Source organism: Littorina saxatilis, linkage group LG14 (assembly GCF_037325665.1).
Source record: "Littorina saxatilis isolate snail1 linkage group LG14, US_GU_Lsax_2.0, whole genome shotgun sequence".
NCBI classification, from domain to species: Eukaryota; Metazoa; Mollusca; class Gastropoda; order Littorinimorpha; family Littorinidae; genus Littorina; species Littorina saxatilis.
The window spans coordinates 10,373,770-10,389,989 of NC_090258.1; the positions used below are offsets into that span (position 1 = coordinate 10,373,770).

The 16,220-nt window shown below is 43.4% G+C and overlaps 2 protein-coding genes across 5 annotated transcripts in view; one reads left to right on the forward strand and one right to left on the reverse strand.

Annotated features, from left to right (window-relative positions):
• The window catches only part of LOC138947080 (SWI/SNF complex subunit SMARCC2-like), a 52,691-nt gene extending 43,953 nt beyond the window's left edge, over window positions 1-8,738 (reverse strand). For both annotated transcript variants that reach the window (XM_070318520.1, XM_070318518.1), the window contains exons 1-5: window positions 8,598-8,738; window positions 6,900-7,019; window positions 5,797-5,882; window positions 4,979-5,226; window positions 2,044-2,116 (exon numbers count right to left, since the gene is read on the reverse strand). In XM_070318520.1, coding sequence (XP_070174621.1) covers window positions 2,044-2,116; window positions 4,979-5,226; window positions 5,797-5,882; window positions 6,900-7,019; window positions 8,598-8,711 — 641 coding nt within the window. In that variant the 5' untranslated portion in view covers window positions 8,712-8,738. The remainder of the gene's footprint in view (window positions 1-2,043; window positions 2,117-4,978; window positions 5,227-5,796; window positions 5,883-6,899; window positions 7,020-8,597) is intronic.
• Window positions 8,739-8,816: 78 nt separating this feature from the next.
• LOC138947085 (coatomer subunit zeta-1-like) overlaps window positions 8,817-16,220 on the forward strand; it is a 28,839-nt gene continuing 21,435 nt past the window's right edge. For all 3 annotated transcript variants that reach the window (XM_070318528.1, XM_070318527.1, XM_070318529.1), the window contains exon 1: window positions 8,817-8,939. In XM_070318528.1, coding sequence (XP_070174629.1) covers window positions 8,850-8,939 — 90 coding nt within the window. In that variant the 5' untranslated portion in view covers window positions 8,817-8,849. The remainder of the gene's footprint in view (window positions 8,940-16,220) is intronic.

Genomic DNA, 16,220 nt, shown 5'->3' on the forward strand with positions numbered 1-16,220 from the left:
AGGCACGAGCAGCGGAACCGGAAGTGAAGGAATTCCGCTTCCGGAAGGAGATGGCTTGGCCAAAACTTGAGAAAGCTGAAAGGCTATGGATGGAGACTCCAAAAACCGGAAGTATGAGTCATCCTCCTTCCCAGAGCGAAAATCAGCCATCGCGGACGGTGCCGTCGAAGCGGCAGCCGAAGAGACCGAAGCCCCTTCCGCGAAATATCTCGAAGTGACCTCAGCAGCGGCCTCAAGAGCCACTTTGAGTCTCTCCGGATAACCAACACGTGCAGCCTCGCTGGCGACGGACTGAATATCCGAAACATCCGGCGAAGGACCGAAGTCCACGTTGCTGGTAGAAGGGCGGTGAACACCGTAACCGGAAACCGGAAACCCGTCCACTCCAATACCATCCGAACTCATGCCCTGAATAGGGAAAGAGTAAGAGGACGGCATGCCCGCAGCCGCCGGAACCGGAACCGCAGTCGAAGCAACAACCGAAGACGGAAGCGCTGACTGCCCCGGCCAGGGCTGAGACACCTGCCCAAAGGGCTGGTGATGCCCCCCCGCGACCGCCACCTGAGAGGAAGCGGAAGCAGAAGAAGCAGCAGATCCGGTCTGAGCCGGAAAAGTATCAGACGCGACCGCGAAAAGCGGAAGCGCAGACACTGTGGACGGCGGCCGGAAGGCCGAATGCCCAGAGGGCCACGTCCGGTCAACCCCGGAAACGACCCCAGCGGGTGCGTACATCGGGGGACCTATGCTTCCGGCGAGTGCCGGAAGCGCAGCAGACGGAACCGGCTGGTCGACTCCGGAAACGACCCCAGCGGGTGCGTACGTCGGAGGACCTACGCTTCCGGCGAGTGCCGGAAGCGTCGAAGCCTGAACCAAATGCCGCCATTGCTCATCGACACGATGGTCTTCCGTGAAGCCAAAGTGAGAACGAACAGGGGTTTGCGGGTCGTGAACCCGCCGAAAAGGGCTGCTTCCCAGCAGGGAGCGTCCAGCGGCCTCACGAGGACCTACGGACCAGCCCAACTTACTTGCGTCGCCAACCACAGCGGTAGAAGGCACAGAAGCAACCGCCTCGGTCAAGGACAGCGTCACAGCCGGAAGCGGAAAGGAAGCCATCGACGGGACAACGGAAGTCGAAGGCTGAGAACGCACCATCTCCTCTCTCACCAACGTGCGAAGCTCGGGAACCAGCGAAGAAAGCAACGATGAAACCAGCGCCGTCGAATCTGCAAGCGGCAGAGAAGACGAGCGAGAAACAACGGTACGCGTAGGTTGATTAGACTGCCCCACAACCGGCTGGTCATTCGGGGCAGAAATAGGGACCGTCATAACATTATTGTTAGCCGCGTCAGAAACAACAACCAAAATAGGCTTAGGGACAGAAGTGGAAGACTTGGGTTTAATTTTCCCTTTCACATCAGCCTTGCCGCGCTCGCGCTTTTTGTCTCCGTCAGACATGCTGACAACAAAATGGAGACACAAAATTCCAAAATGGCTACCACAAAATACGTGACCAACACGTGGCCGAAAATTTCAAGTAGCAACAGAAAATTACGTTCGATACAAGTAAAGGAACGAGCTCACCAACTACCAGTGCAGCGGGTGAAGAGACGGGTGTGGGTGCCGGTGGGTGTCTAAGCAAACACCAAACAGCGAACTTCCACTAGAGCCAAAAAATTCACGACCTGCTCCCTAGAAAGCTGAAGTGTCGAATGATAGGGGTCACGTGGTCAGTAGCAGTAGTGACGTAGTACGCAGGAGGGGAGGTAACTCCCTGGGTGCGTCGTCATTACCATAGCTACGTTTACACTTTTTTAGTTGGGGTTGCTCCCCTTAGACGGGTAGCCTTTTCAGACCTAGCACTTTAGACTGAGTCAACTGCTACATGTGATTCGGAGTAGGAATATGTAATTTAATCAGTGTACACATAGTTTCGAAAACATGAAACGTTGAACAATGCACCGATCATACATAGGGATGGTTCACAGTTTGAGAGAGAGAAAGAGAGTTAGAGAAAGAGTGAGAGAGATTGACTGTGAAACTGACCTTTCTGGGTAGAACCACCAGTGTATCATACAGCTGCGATCTCGCTTCATCACTGGGCGGAAGTATTCCTCACCTAGAAAATACACAAGAGATAAAACAGGTGTCTATTATTTTTGGTTATCACTCATATGAAAATGTGCAGCTACATGCACCCTACACTGGACGCAAAGCAGAGACTGACTTTGTCGGACAGACTCATCAACTATTTAGTGCAGAGACAGAAAGAGAGTGTGTGTGTGTAAGGGATTTTTTGTTTGTTTGTTTGTTTGTTTGTTTGTTTGTTTGCTTAACGCCCAGCCGACCACGAAGGGTCATATCAGGGTGGTGCTGTTTTGACATATAACGTGCGCCACACACAAGACAGAAGTCGCAGCACAGGCTTCATGTCTCGTCTCACCCAGTCACATTATTCTGACACCGGACCAACCAGTCCTAGCACTAACCCCATAATGCCAGACGCCAGGCGGAGCAGCCACTAGATTGCCAATTTTAAAGTCTTAGGTATGACCCGGCCGGGGGTTCGAACCCACAACCTCCCGATCACGGGGCGGACGCCTTACCACTTCAGGGGTGAATTTTGGCGGTCGCCCGATCGCCCCCGGCGGGTTCAAATCGCGTCGGGCGGGTTCGAAATTCCTCTGAAATCGCCCGCCTGGCGGGTTCAAATTTCGATGAACGCAGTCGATAGGAACGACCGGCGAACAAAGATCTCGCGCGGTTCGTCTGCTATAATATTGGACGCCATGTTTCTCGCGTCTAACGCAACTACCTCCGGAAGTTCCCCACTCGCATTCAAACGTCGTACTGTACACACGCTTGTAAACATGTGGAGATGCATTGACACTGTCACTCCCCCGCCGCAAAAAAACAACAGAGAACGGACGATGAAAAAAGAGGTCAAAAGAGACAGTATGAAAACGAAACACGGCAGAGAAAATGGCAGGAAAGATGGAAGAGGACAGATACCGGCGAAGAAAGAGTATGGCTCGTGTACGACGACACGAAACAGGAGATGCATTGTGCTGTGTGTCGAACTTGTGATCAGAATGTGATACCAGGAGGTAAATTTGTGTTTAGAGATTTAGATGTGCCAAAGATTCTGCAACTTTTTAAGACTGGCAAGTACGAGACAGAGTGAAAGTTAATGTGTGATTGTGTGACACTGAGCAAGGGGATGACTTGTGTGTGATTGTTTCCCTTAGCATGTAAATGATTAATGGTATGACTATCAATCAATCAATCAATATGAAGCTTATATAGCGCGTATTCCGTGGGTACAGTTCTAAGCGCTTGTCTATATAGTGGAAGAATTTTTTTTTTGTAATGTATGTTTGATAGTGTATGTTTTTAATTAAGCGTTGTTGACTATGAATGTAGATGTAAATGCTTGTATAACTGTGTTTTAATTTTAAATGTGTCAAGCGCAAAGAGCATAATTGTAAAGTTATGATGTTGCGCTATATAAATGCTCATTTATTATTATTATCATTATTATTATATCAAATAACCAAAGGGAAGTAATCGCTCTTAATGCATACGACATGTGTAATAGAGTAAGCGAGAGTTGTACGGAACCTTTTCTCCTGGCACCTGAGAGAATAACAAGCATTGAAATGAACAAGCGACTTTCATCCTCATTTCAATGGGAAGTTCATTTCAATGCTTGTTATTCTCTCAGGTGCCAGGAGAAAAGGTTCCGTACAACTCTCGCTTACTCTATTACACATGTCATATGCATTAAGAGTGATTACTTCCCTTTGGTTATTTGATATAATCTTAACATCGCTCTGCCTCATTCTGTTTGAGATTATTATTATTATTATTATTATATATGAGGGTGTGCATTCGACTACTAAGAGTGAGGTTAACTGTGTGACAGTGAGTGGGTGAATGTTGATTTGATAAAATGTTTTCTTCATTGAATTGATACTTTACTGTTTGCTTTGTTATTGAACCATAGTGAATAATTAAAGCACCCCAAACATACAAAGTTTGTTTATGTCTTTTGTTTGTTTGTGGCATTTAAAATAAGCATGTGAGCATTGTTTGTATAAATGTAGGTTTTTGTGTGTTTGTCGCCGCCAACGCGCGATCTACGAGCCGTTGATATGGTTGGAAATCCCGGCTGGTTGGGGGCCGGTTGGAATTTTGGGGGGCCGGTTCTAATTTTGACTTACCGGCCCCCCTGGCAGGTAGCAAAAAAAGTTAAGGTACACCCCTGCACTTGTGTAAGGGATGGGCAGTCAGACACAGTAACACACACAGCTATGGACAAATTTCTTATTTTTCACACAAGGCTTTCTACAGCTACATCATGATATCAGAAAAAAGAGTCAGAGACACAAACAAAGCAACAAATGCACTAAACACTTTGAAACCAGTACTCAGTATATAATTTTAGTATGTGTTCTGTTGTTGTACATAGCTGTGAGCTTTTATGAGAAAGAAGGATTGAGAAGTCTTCACTATTATTTGAAACTGCAGACTGTACCGGGGGCCTGGTAGCTCAGTTGGTAGAGCACTGGACTTGTGATCCCACGGATCACAGGTTTTAATCCAGGCCGGGATCGACACGTATCAACTTTATGTGCACACTCAGAGACGGTATCCACTTTCCACCCCCGTGGTACATAAAAGACCTCCATCATACTGCCGTAAGTGCAGGTGGCTGATTACACCAAAACACGCACACACCTGGGTAGCGCGACTCCTTTGCTGCTAGCTTTCCACTGGGAGGAAGAGACCCGCATTTACTAGCGATAGGACAATAAAGTAATGAAAATGTGGAGAGAAAAAAAGAAGATTATTAATATTATCACTCACTCTCAGGGGGTGGATTGGCCGACAGAGGCTTCACAATGTGTGTGGCCTTTTCTTACAAGCTTTTATGAGAAGGGGAGATTAAAAAGTCTTTATTATAATTAATATCACTCACCCTCAGGGGGTGGGTTGGCAGACAGAGGGTAGACAATGTGTGTGGCGTCATCCTCGTTGTCCACCATGGTTCCCTGGTGTCGCTTGATGATGTCCTTCAGGTTGGAGAGCAGCGTCTTGTCCACCTCTGGCCGGATGAACACCACCGGCATCTGGATCAGATTCTGGCTGACCAGCCACTTCTCGATCTGCATGAACATCTCCACGTTGCGATCCATGCGCGACGGCGACTGGAAGTCGAAGCGCCGCCTGTAAGTTAAGCGAAGAAGATTGTTTGAACAATTCTGAAGTCAACCTTCTTTCATCAACGTGGTGAAGACACCCTGACCCAATTGAATATATTTTGAATAAACCCAATTTTAGTACTCACAGACAATGACTCAAACGTCGTTTATTAGTCTACATAAACAATAAATCTGTGTGTTTATAAATCTATTAACTTTAAAATTGCAACCTATCCATCAGACGTTCATACAATTTGATGTTCCAGATGGGGGACTGGAGAGAAAACAATAGTGCAGGAGTTGTCATTTTTTGAAATCTTGTTAACAGGATTACATCATGCTAAAATTAGGTTTACTCAGTAGCTTTAACTGGCAATGTAACTTGTTGCACAGCAGTACCTGCGATGTGTGGATCCTCCCATGAGAGGACACCTCCCTTAAAAGGACACCTTCTCTTGTCCCTTTTTATATTATTTTTATATTATCTCTACCAAATTATACCTGTCATGACAGGCCACCTGCAATGTAGGGACACTTTTGGCCGGTCCCAAGGGTGTCCTTTCATCGCAGGTACCGCTGTATGTGTATTACTCACCATCCTTGCTCGCTCTTGAATTTGTAGACAGTGGCAAAAATCTGACACAGGGCGCCACCAGCTTTAAAATCCAGGAACAGACGATTCTGTTGATAAAAAGGCAATGAATTTGGTTAACTAGATTACAATTCACCTTATACTTTACAAAATTATCTGACGAGAGAAATAATTAAAATACGCAAACTCTTATACTCCAGTCTAACTATCTTTTCAAAACTCAACTCAGAGTCAGGCCTTAAAGTTACTAAACTTATTATCAGAGGGTTGGTAGGTATGTAAACGTTATTAAGACAGTTTTCGTGCATCACATCTTGGGACCCGCTAGCTCAGTTGGTAGAGCACTGGACTTGTGATCTGTGGATCACGGGGTTTGAATTTGGGCCAGGGCAGTATCGGTCAACTTTAGATGCAGACTCACATACGGTATCCATGTTCCACCCCAGTGTCACCACTGTGGCATATCATAATACTAAGACCTCAGCAATTCTGCCAAAAGCGCAGGTAGGTTATCACATCTAAACACAAACACACTTTGGTAGCGCGTCTCTCTTGCTGCTAGTTCTCTACTGGGAGGAACCAACCCGAATTTCAAAGCGATGGGACAATAAAATATGAAAACAAACATTTTTAAATGGATAAACCTTTTCGGTATTCAAGCAGCTCTCACAAGATATACGCGCGACACGCTCTTTGTTATGCGTTGAACGTCGCGAGAACTTCGAATCTTGGCTTTCGAAGCTCGCGCGAGATAGATGTACCACATGCTTTGCTGTGCTCAAAAGTTTGCGAGAGCTTGGAATACCAGTGGTGGCGCTAGTATTTTTTCAAACCGATATGCACACTTTTCTGATGCAAACAGTCCAGAAAAAAAACGGTAGGCTGGTCATTGGAACCAGTTAGACTAGTAAGTTAGAGTCCAACTCAGAGTACTAGTTTTGTTGTTTTACCAGCGAAAAAAACCTGTAGTTCTAAAAATCAACCGGTAGGTCACACCGGCAGCCAATTTTGTTCCAGTATTTTCTCATTTCAACCGGTAAAATACCGGTAATTAACAGTAAACGCCAATACTGGAATACCGATAGGGTCTATTGTCCTCAACTCACAGGTAGTTTTGTCAGCGCAGGGTTTGTGTTTTGCTTGCCGAACGTCTCCTCCTGGAAGTGCAGAAGCTGAATGGTGAGGTGGGCCAGGCCTTTGTTAGTCGGTGGGTCTGTTTGGGTCACCTGGAAAAAAATGAAGTATCAATTTTCTATTGCCTATAGACATTAGCAGTGCTGAAAGTCCACAAAATGGGGCACTCGCCTTTGGCTAGTAATTCTCATAATTTACTTGCCAGAGAGCACATTTTACTCGTCAAATCAACCATTTCAATTCAGTGTTTCAGCAACTTTAGTCGCCTTTGGCGAGTTGATTAACAATTCGACTCGCCATTTTCAGATGAGATAGTTGACACGAATCCATGTTCTAAAATAAATGTAAGAGCTGATTTAATAGTCCTTTTCAATATTTGAGCAGCCATCGCGAGATATCCACTTGACACGCTCTTTGTTATGCTTTGAAAATCAAGAACGAGAACTTCAAACCTCGGCTATCGCAGCTTGCGCGAGATAACTGTTCCACATGCTTTGAAGTTTGTGAGACCTTGGAGTTGGAATACAGATAGGTCTATTAGTATTATAAATATATAATTTACATAATTCAGAACATCTCATTTCGTATAGTTATAATCATATTCAGGGGGAATCAAATACACTCCATTACTCAAAACCCCATCAAACAATTGTAAATAATCGCTGTCTAGTGTAGACCAACATTATTTTCAATTTTCATGTTCTTTAATTGGCTGAACTCAAGGGTGTAAAGTTGTCTGCCTGTCTTGAAAATGGAGAAGTATGCACAACAAACACATCATTGACAACATATCTTCTTCTTCTCGATCGCTCAGACATTTTTTTAAAGAGTTTTTTTATGCTCTATCCAGTGGTGAAAACCGTTTTAGAAAAGAGCGAAAACTGTTTGAGTTATAAGCCTGTGACTAAGGTGACCCTCACACTGTTACCAGACACTCCCCGGACTTTTATTAAGCCTAGCGCAGAACCGCGCGAGGTGACATGCGACTCATTTCGTGGTGGAAGGTCACATTTCTAGGGTTAGATGACCACAAAACATGACCCAAGTCAGGTTGGCATTCGGTCATGGCCTTGGCAGTCGTAGCGTTTGGGTAAAAACTTTGCCTTTAACGTTTTTAAAGCAGACTGCAGTCAGTCCCGAAATCAATTAAAAGGTAGACTGTCAATTCTGTGCAAGTGTCCAGCTCTCTCTCTCTCTCTAACTAACTAGGGGGTCCTTAACGTCCTCACAGGAAAATTTTCCTTTCAGGGACATGAGTTGATGATAAGCTAAAACTCTCTCTCAATCACTGAATCAGTCAATGAAGCCTTGAACTGAAGCAGTGAAGGGAGGTAATTCTCCCAAAAAGGGGCAGCCTCCAAACGAATGGAAAATGCTAATCTAAATTCTAAGATCGTAATTTTTGACCGATTAGAACAAAATGTTACTAGCTGCAAGACTTTCATGTTGCTTTGATGTCAACCGCATCGTACAGTACAGGCTTGTTGCAGGTTCTTGATGGCAAAATACGACGATTTACTTAAATATTATGTCTACTCTTGCCACCGGCATCTTTCTTACACTTATATTTATAGTTACACTTACAGAAACAAAGACATGGGATAGAAAACACGAATGTGAGCTGATGTACATCACAAATACTAAACTTATTATCAGTATATCAATCGTACCTTTTTGCAGTTTTTATAGAGCCAGGTTCTAACAGTATCGAACTGTGCGATTGTTTCTACGGACTCATAAAATTTCGAATTGGGGACACCGTCTTTCTTCCTGTGGAACGCCATCTTTGATATTCTGCGGCGTGGGATGGTCCGCAGAAACAGTATATGAGTTACCTTTTTTTCTTCAAAACTTACTTCCAAATTCGTATCAAATGGTTCAAAGTCAATCAAATGTGAACTTAAACTTTTTGCTGTTGTAAAATGTCAATTGTTTTTTTGCCAATTTTATTTATACATTCTATGCGGGCTTACAACCACGTCAAAATAGCCAACATGGACGGTGGAATCCTGGTAAGAAGAGAAAGATTGTACATTTTGGATCATTTTGTGTGTTCTGCAAAACTTTAGACAGAGGTTTACAACCTTGCTTGAAAATTACACCGTTGAATAATATTTCTCACAGTTTCATTTGTGATTATCGTTTATGAGAGCTGTAAGATACACCATAAAAGCGGGCCGGTGAGAAATGCCGTCTGCTTTGAAGTTGCTATCACTCGTTCTGTAGACCTTTTCACAGACTTCAATCAGTTAATCATTTTTTCATTGTAAGTTTCGTTCCCTACTGAAGAATTGGTGGTATAGTGAATGATGATCTGTTCGCATTTTCACTGCAAATTTAGGTAATGTGGGTGGGGTTTTTTCAACAGAAAATGAGACACACCTGATGCCAACACTTTAGCTTGAGACTTGATCCAGCATATATCTATGGTGCGCCAAATTGATATTACTATCGTTAACAGTTATAAAGGGTTTTGAAACTATGGTTAACTGTTATATAGAGTTTCGAAACTATCGTTATCTGTTATATAGAGTTTCAAAACTATCGTTAACTGTTATTTAGAGTTATATCAATAGCGCGTTTGTGCGCGCTATTGCTAAAACTATGAATAACAGATAACGAGGGTTTCGCAAAACGGCGACATAGTGCGCGCAAGTGATATTACTATCGTTAACTGTTATATAGAGTTTCTAAAAATAGCGAAGGCGTGGTCGGATGTTTCGATGCCGGCAAAATGGCTGCTGGACATTTCGTTCGAGCGAATTTGCACTAAATTACTACAACATTTAGTAGATCATATTCAACTAACTGTCGTCTGATAAGTCCATCATTTCGCTGCTTCGTTTAATCAAGTAATCAAATTTTCGTTACAGCTAGCACGCTTCCTGTTTTCACAGAAATATTGGTCAGTGTCAGCTTGACCCGTTCTAGCTACCGCGCTGTGTGCGGGTCAGTTTGTACACATACGGCTGGCATGCATGCTGTGGGCAACGGTCAGTGTCAGGTTGACCCGTCCAGTACCCAAAACACGATGCGAAAGCATGCAGTGTTTTCCAAAACGCGTCGTGGGGGATGCCACTCGGGAAACACGTTGTTTTGTGTTTGTTTTGAAGAAAAAAACCCACTGTTTTGTGTAGTGCGTCTGTCATGGTCTTTTCCGCGAATATTCAGTAGGCCTACCGTCTTCAAACCGCACACGTGGAAAACGGTATGGCCGAACTAATTACAAATGATATGATAAAGCTAATATTAAACAAACTCAACAATGATTTGAGAAGACGACAACAGAAGAACGGTCAATAACTAATGTTGTAGTTTTTTTAAATTGTGTTTCTAGTTACAATGTACATTTCGTAGCAAAAAGACAGTTTTGCAATGGCAGTTTCAGGGTTTTCCCATTTGGGAACGATACCGACGCGCTTTTGATAAAACTATCGTTAGCTGTTATATAGAGTTTCTGAAACTCTATATAACAGATAACGATAGTTTCGAAACTCTACATAACAGTTAACGATAGTTTCAAAACTCTGTATAACAGTTAACGATAGTTTCAAAACCCTATATAACAGTTAACGATAGTAATATCAATTTGGCGCACCATATATATCGTCCTTTTCCGATTAAAACTTCGTAACTCGATTTTTTGCGAAATCTACTTTTTTACATCAAAATAATCTACGATTTTTTCTCTAATTTTACATTTAGTCAAGTTTTGACTAAATGTTTTAACATAGAGGGGGGAATCGAGACGAGGGTCGTGGTGTATGTGTGTCTGTCTGTCTGTGTGTGTGTGTAGAGCGATTCAGACTAAACTACTGGGCCGATCTTTATGAAATTTGACATGAGAGTTCCTGGGTATGATATCCCCGGACGTTTTTTTCATTTTTTCGATAAATACCTTTGATGACGTCATATCCGGCTTTTTGTAAAAGTTGAGGCGGAACTGTCACACCCTCATTTTTCAATCAAATTGATTGAAATTTTGGCAAAGCAATCTTCGACGAAGCCCGGGGTTTGGTATTGCATTTCAGCTTGGTGGCTTAAAAACTAATGAGTGAGTTTGGTCATTAAAAATCGGAAACTTGTAATTAAAATTATTTTTTTATTAAACGATCCAAAAACAATTTCATCTTATTCTTCGTCATTTTCTGATTCCAAAAACATATACATATGTTATATTTGGATTAAAAACAAGCTCTGAAAATTAAAAATATAAAAATTATGATGAAAATTAAATTTCCGAAATCGTTTTAAAAACTATTTCATCTTATTCCTTGTCGGTTCCTGATTCCAAAAACATATAGATATGATATGTTTGGATTAAAAACACGCTCAGAAAGTTAAAACGAAGAGAGGTACAGTAAAGCGTGCTATGAAGCACAGCGCAATCGTTACCGCGCCAAACAGGCTCGTCACTTTCACTGCCTTTTGCGCTAGCGGCGGACTACGTTCAGTTTCATTCTGTGAGTTCCACAGCTTGACTAAATGTAGTAATTTCGCCTTACGCGACTTGTTTGGTTATTGTGGTGAAAGCCTAAGATCGTTGGAAGTCAGTTAAAAATGGGTGCAAAAATACCTCATATATCATTTTGGCAAAACCGCGAACCAAAATTACACGTAACTTGAGTTACGAGCTTTTTTTCGTTCGCATGTTTTTCAGTTTTGGCAGATGCAAACCTCGTATGTCGAATTACAAGTTTTTAACATCTAAACACGGCGGTAAATGAACTGTTTCAGTTAGATATGAGGTTACGTTAAGATGTCCGTACGCTCAGAGTTTAGGTAAAATTAAATATTAGCATCATTTATGAAGTTAGAAGTGCCCACATTACGTATTGTGTAGTAAAATGACAAACTACGACATCAGTTATTGTTCAAATGATTGTTTTATTAGTATTTTTCCTTTGCTGAGTACAAAAACATAACTACAAAGAGAGATTAAGTAGTTGAAACTTGTATTCTGACATATTTCTTAACTATGTAATAGTTCAGTCCTGAACTTCTGATCTTATTTGTTAGCTGAAGATGTACAGGTATGCATATGTCACGTACTGAAGTTGTATTCTAGTGTCTGAATGCAGTCCGTCATGTCTGTCAGTGGGCCCTTCACACCTGAAAGCCAATTATCTTCGTTTGAAGATCTTAGGTTGTTGTGCTGTGTGTGCCTGAATACAAGTTCTATACCATGGGATTTTGAAACGGAGCTTATCATAGATGACATCACTGTTCGTATGGACTCTGATTGTGTTTCGTGGGTGTACTGTGTTCATTATCGTGGTCAGTTTCATGTGGACTGCATTGACCCAACAACTGTAAAGCATGACACAAACTTTATCTGCTCGACTTGTTTGCATTAGGAGTCATGTTTGCTCTGTCTGGTGCAAGCTCCAAATATGATGAGCGAGCAGGGATCAATTGATGGTGCAGCTTTCGCTTGGAAACAAAGTCACTATCTTCCATGAGTGATGGAAGTAGTGAAGCAAACCAAACATTGTGATTCACCAACCCCACAAACTATGAATGCAACGTTGCTGTGAATCGAAGTACGGAAACATCCCATAGCATGTGTACCAGATGCACATTCAACGCAAAGACGAAGCTTGCAAATAAAATAAAATTGACAAGAGGGTTGCTAATAGAGAGAATGGTGATGTCCAAGTTTTCACCATGTATCTGCAGGTCGACTTGTTGGCCCTATGTATCTAAGCAAATGACAAATACTTCAAGATTAAGCTGTGCTGCCACTTCTTCACATTGTACAACTTAAGTGACACAGAGGTTGCTTGTTACTTTTGGGATGAGTCAAAAAGAGAAGTCAAAAGCAACAGTTGGCGAAACAACCAAAGCAATCATTATCTACAATGACGGCTGTGGGTACCAGAACCGCAGTTTAATAGTCTTGGGAAACGCCCATCTTTACTTTGCAGTCAGTCAAGGAAAAGTCGCTTTCTAAAAGTTTCCTGAGAAAGGTCATACCTGTATTAAAGTGGACTCTGTACACCCAGCTATCAAAAACAAACTATGCAGAAGGTAGATAGTCTGGCCTGCCGAATACGTCGAAGTCATCACCTCTGCAAGAAAAAGGCAACCTTACAAAGTTGTCCAGGTGGACCACACATTCTTCAAGGACTTTCTTGATCTCAGATACTTCTGGGGATCCACAATTGGTGGATATTCGCAGTCAGAAGTACCTGCCTGACGGTACTTGTCGCTACAAGCTCATCTATTCTGAGGAGTGGCGGCCTTTTTTCACAAAGAAGAAGAAGAGCACATGGTGAGCCCGGTATCATCCCCCAGCTCTACAGAGTACGGCTGACCATCAAAGACACAAAGTGGCAGCACCTTCAGCATCTCAAGGAGGTTTTTCCAGTAGATTCATACCAATACTATAATGGTCTACCCCATGGTCGTTATGCTCTGCATTCTCATGAGTGGTCATCCTGTCTAACTACTAGCTGTTCAAGGACATTTAGATGACAATTGCACTCAAACTAAGATATCTCATTGTTTTCAAGGAATACCCTGTTCTCTGTGCATACACAAAGGCTCTTGTATTGATGTTTACGCTTCCCTGCAAGCAAAGAATGTTATGTACTTATCAGCTTCAGTTTACACTTGTTTTTGTGTGATAATTGAAAAGGTTGCAAGGAGACTGTAAGGAAATTTTACACAAGAATGAGTATACATTGGTTTTTACAATAAAAAAAACAAATGAAAATTGTGACAAAAGAACGATTGTGTGTTTACTGCGTTTTTTAAACATTGTTTTTGTCTTTTTACATAGAGGGGGAATCGAGAGGAGAGTCGTGGTGTATGTGTGTGTCTGTGCGTGTGTGTGTGTGTAGAGCAATTCAGAGTAAACTACTGGACCGATCTTTATGAAATTTTAAATGAGAGTTCCTGGGTATGATATCCCCAGACGTTTTTTTTCCGTTTTTTCGATAAATGTCTTTTATGATGTCATATCCGGTTTTTTGTAAAAGTTGAGGCGGCACTGTCACACCTTAATTTTTCAGTTAAATTGATTGAAATTTTAGCCAAGCAATCTTCGACGAAGGTCGGACTTCGGTATTGCATTTCAGCATTACTTACTTACTTAGGCCATTATGAACCCCCGGGGGAGCATAGGCCATCGACGACAATTCTCCATCCGACACGGTCCTGGGCTGCCCTTTCGATCTGGCTCCAGGTCTTCCCCTGCCTGTTGATCTCTGCTTCAGTGTCTCGTCTCCAGCTGTTGCGCGGCCGGCCTCTCTTCCTTTTCCCTTGTGGATTCCACTTCAGGGCTTGCCTCGTGATACTGGATGCTGGCTTTCTCAGGGTGTGCCCTATCCAGCCCCATTTCCTCCGGAGAATTTGTTGCGCCGCTGGTTTCTGGTCAGCTCTCTGCCAAAGGTCTTCATTTCGGATTCTGTCCGTCCATCTGATGTTTAGGATGCGCCTCAAGCAGGTGTTGACAAAGATTTGGATCTTTCCCAGCATGGTCTCTGTTGTCCTCCATGTCTCACACCCATAGAGAAGAACAGACTTGACATTTGAATTGAAGATCCGAAGCTTCGTCCTTTGGCTAATCTCCTTGGAACTCCAGATCTTCTTTAGCATGACAAAGGCTCCCCGTGCTTTCCCAATCCTTGCTTTGACGTCCCTGTCCGAGCCTCCTTGTCCGTCAATGATGCTCCCCAGGTAAACAAAGGACTCCACTTCCTTGATGGGCTCCCCATTGATCATCACCGGATTGTCGGCTGTGGTGTTGGTCTTAATCAATTCGGTTTTCCTCTTGTTGATCTTGAGTCCTACACCGGCTGATATTGTCTCCAGGTGAGTAGTCTTGTCTTGCATTTGGGCATGGTTGTGGGAAAGGAGGGCAAGATCATCCGCAAAGTCGAGGTCTTCCAGTTGATCGAAGAGTGTCCATTGTATCCCATTTCTCCTGCCTGCTGTTGTGGTCTTCATGATCCAGTCGATAGCCAGAAGAAATAGGAATGGTGACAGTATACATCCTTGTCGTACCCCCGTTTTCACCTCAAAACTGTCGGATAGCTGGCCAGCATGTGCGACTCTACACTTCATATCCTGGTAGGTGCCCCGGATGAGGGAGATGAATTTCTCTGGAATGCCGTAGTGCCGCATGAGTTTCCACAGTGACTCTCTGTCCACGCTGTCGAAGGCTTTCTCATAATCAATGAAGTTGATGTATAGAGGAGACTTCCACTCCAGCGACTGCTCCACTATGATGCGTAAACTGGCAATCTGGTCAGGACAGGATCTGTTCTTCCTGAAACCCGCCTGTTCATCCCTGAGCTTGGTGTCAACTGCCTCCTTCATTCTATCCAAGAGGATTCGGTTGAGAACCTTCCCTGGCACGGACAGCAGCATGATCCCTCGGTAGTTTCCACAGTCTCGAAGATCCCCTTTCTTTGGAATCTTGATGATGATGCCTTCTCTCCATTGAGGTGGCACCTCTTCCTCCTCCCAAATCTTGCCAAACAGACTGTGGAACAAACTAATAGATGTCTCCATGTCTGCTTTGATGGCTTCTGCCGGTATCTCATCTGGCCCCGACGCTTTTCCATTTTTTAGTGACATTATGGCTTTCTTAATTTCCTCCTTTGTGGGCTTGTCTGTGTTGATGGGCAGTTCTGTCTCTGCTGGCCTGATGTCCGGTGGTGCTGCAGGGGTGGGTCTGTTCAATAGCTCCTTGAAGTGTTCCGCCCATCGCTTCATCTGATCGTCTGTCGTCGTTATTGGATCCCCATTCTTGTCCCTCACTGGTTTGTCGGTCTGCTGAAATTTTCCTGCTAACTTCTTGGTCGTCATGTAGAGATCTTTCAGATTTCCCTGTCCTGCAGCTTCTTCTGCCTCCTTCGCCAGGTTGTCTATGTAGTTTTTCTTGTCCTTCTTTATTCCTTTCTTTACTTCTTTCTCCGCCGCTGTGTACTCTTTCTGTGCCTTTGCTTTGCCTGCTCTCGTTCTGCTCTCGTTCCTCGCCTTCTTCTTCTTCTTCCTATCTTCAATTTTCTGAATGGTGTCTGCAGAAATCCATTCCTTGTGCTGCGATTTTTTCTTGCCCACCACTTCCTCGCAGGTATCCTTCCACATCTTGCTGTAGTGTTCCCACTGGCTCTTTATGTCTGCCTCATCTTCTTCGATCATCCCTTGAAGTGGCTGGAATCTGTTGGTGAGGCTTATCTGGTATCTTGTGCGTACTTCTTCATCTCTTAGCATTCCCACGTTGAACTTAACCCTAGCGTTGTTTGAGTTGTGGTGTTTCTTTAATCGCAGTCTGACTGTTG